This window comes from Sprattus sprattus (genome assembly GCF_963457725.1).
Source record: "Sprattus sprattus genome assembly, chromosome: 3".
Classification (NCBI taxonomy): domain Eukaryota; kingdom Metazoa; phylum Chordata; class Actinopteri; order Clupeiformes; family Clupeidae; genus Sprattus; species Sprattus sprattus.
Genome location: NC_137922.1, coordinates 56,876,621 through 56,879,120, shown reverse-complemented (window position 1 = coordinate 56,879,120; position 2,500 = coordinate 56,876,621). Strand labels below are relative to the sequence as shown.

General features: G+C 51.1%; 1 protein-coding gene across 2 annotated transcripts in view; it reads right to left on the bottom strand.

Moving 5' to 3' along the window:
• Positions 1-520: 520 nt before the first annotated feature.
• Positions 521-2,500, bottom strand: part of taok2a (TAO kinase 2a) — a gene marked incomplete at its 3' end in the record, with an annotated part of 22,965 nt that continues 20,985 nt past the window's right edge. For both annotated transcript variants that reach the window (XM_080834436.1, XM_080834437.1), the window contains exon 20: positions 521-1,339. In XM_080834436.1, coding sequence (XP_080690562.1) covers positions 521-1,339 — 819 coding nt within the window. The remainder of the gene's footprint in view (positions 1,340-2,500) is intronic.

Here is a 2,500-nt window from a genome sequence, read left to right as displayed (position 1 = left end):
ACTCGTTTCTCATCCTGACCTTCTGGTCCACTAGCTCCAGCCTGATAACATCACACTCTCTCTCACACACACACACACACACACACACACACACACACACACACACTGATCATCAGACACACGCACACACACACACACACACACACACACACACACACACACACTGATCATCAGACACACGCACGCACACACACACAACCTGAACCAGACTCTCTCTAGGATCATGAGGGCGTTTACTCTCCTCAGATCTCTACGGTTCAACTTCACATCAGCACACCATCTCTCTCTTTCTTTCTCTCTCTCTCTCTTTCTTTCTTTCTTACTTACTTACTTACTTTCTCTCCCTCTCTTTCTTTTATCACATTTCCCATTTAAACTTTAACCCCACCTCCCCCCCCCCCCCCCCCCCCCAGTCTAATAAGTGAAAGCCCCTCCCCTTAGACAGGTGTGACCTGTTGGGGAAGTGGGCGGAGCTAAGTGAGACCCCGCCTGTAAAGGTAGGCAGGTGAGGCTCCGCCCCTTATGAGTATGACAGGTGGGACACGTTGGAGATGTGGGAGGTGACCGAGGTGCTGCGGCTCAACCCCCCGTCCCCTGACCCCGCCCCCGGCCCGCCCCCGGAGGCGGTCCTTCGCAGGGGCTGGGGGCTGTTCCTCAGAGCCATGAGGGCGGGGCCTCGGACCGCCAGCCCCGGGACGTAGGAGGAGCCAGAGGAGTGAGAGGGCGGAGAGGAGGCGCGGGAGGGCGGGGCCAGCGACTGGGCGGAGGAGTGAGAGGCCAGGTGGAGGGGGTGAGGGGCGTGGTTGCCGTGGTGATCGCGGTAGAGGTGTGGCGTGCTCTGGTGATGCATCTGCGGCAGGTAGAGCTGCTGCTGCTGGAGGTGGGAGGAGCCAGAGGAGGAGGAAGAGGAGGAGCCAGAGGAGTGGGATGAGGAGGCCACACCCCTGCTGCCACTCATCATCTCCGAATCCCTCTCTCTCTCCCTCTCCCTCTCTCGTTCCCTCTCCCTCTCCCTCCCGGCGAGGGGGTCCCCTCGGATGAAGGTGGCTGAACTGTGCTGGCTCCTCCAGGAGGGCGGCGCTGCCGAGCTGTGCACGCTGTGGCTCCAGTGGCTGCCGGAGCGGGGCACGGGGCGGGAGGGCCAGGCCCCCAGGGCGGGGGGAGGGTTGGGGTACCCCTGGCTGAAGGCCTGGGCGGGGATCCCCGACAGCGCCATGTTGCTGAAGCCCAGCCGCATGCTCTCCGAGTCGAACGCCTCGATCTCACGAGCCTGCCGCTCCAGCAGAGAGCGGATCCTCTCCGAGCGCTCCGTGTCCAGAGAGAGCATCTCCTCCTCGATCTACACACACACACACACACACACACACACACACGCACACACACACACACACACACACAATCACATGTTAGCGTCTCCTCTATCTACACATGAGCACAATCACTAGGGAGGCACAAATACTGATGCCAGTAACGGGTATTGGGCTGATACTTCGTTAAAATACTCATACTCGTTTTTGAATTGCCGATACCAAGCACCGATACCCAGTGTTGCATCTGAACGCGTTCATTGTATTATTTCTTCTACGTTCTATGCCTGGCAGGTGTGAGAGCGCCAAAGTTGTGTAAAGGCCGAGAGCGGTATTGCATATAGATAGAGATTTTAGAAAAATTATAGCTCGCAAAATATTGAAAAAAAAAATAACTGAACTAGTTCATTTCTTGGAGCTGTGAACTTGTGAACTATGAACTGAACTACACCGCGTTCCACATTATTACGCAAATTACACTTTGCTCAGATTTTCCTTAATAGTAATGCACATTCAGTCAGTATAATTTTCAAGTCATCAACTGTTAGAGTATAATTCAAATTTTATTGAACAAACCTTCCAATGATAACAGTATTTAAAAAAAAAAAAAAAAAAACTCAAAATGCAGTGTTCCAAATTATTATGCAGAGTTTCAAAGTCTCAGAGTTTCAAGATATTTTATAGGTTGTAAAGAATTCAAAATTGTCATTTGTTAAATTTGCAGCATTAGGAGGCCATATTTACTGAAATCAAAAAAAAGTTTTAATCAAAAACATCTTAACAGGTCAAGTTACATGTTAACATAGGACCCCATCTTTGATATCAACTTCACAATTCTGGCATCAATTGAACTCATGAGTTCTTTGATTGTTTTCTGCTTCAATGTCTTATCAGGATGCCATAATAGCCTCCCAGAGCACCAGATTGGGTGTGAACTGCCTTCCAACCACATAGATCTTTTGCTTGATGATGCTCCAAAGGTTCTCAATAGGGTTAAGGTCAGGGTAAGATGGGGGATTATTTGCAGCATGAGGGGGTGCATTGTCATGCATAAATATGACTTTGCTATGGAAGGCGCGGCTCTTCTTTTTGTACCACGGAAGAAAGTGGTCAGTCAGAAACTCTACATACTTTGCCGAGGTCATTTTCACACCGTTGGGGACCCTGAAGGGGCCTACCAGCTCTCTCCCCAT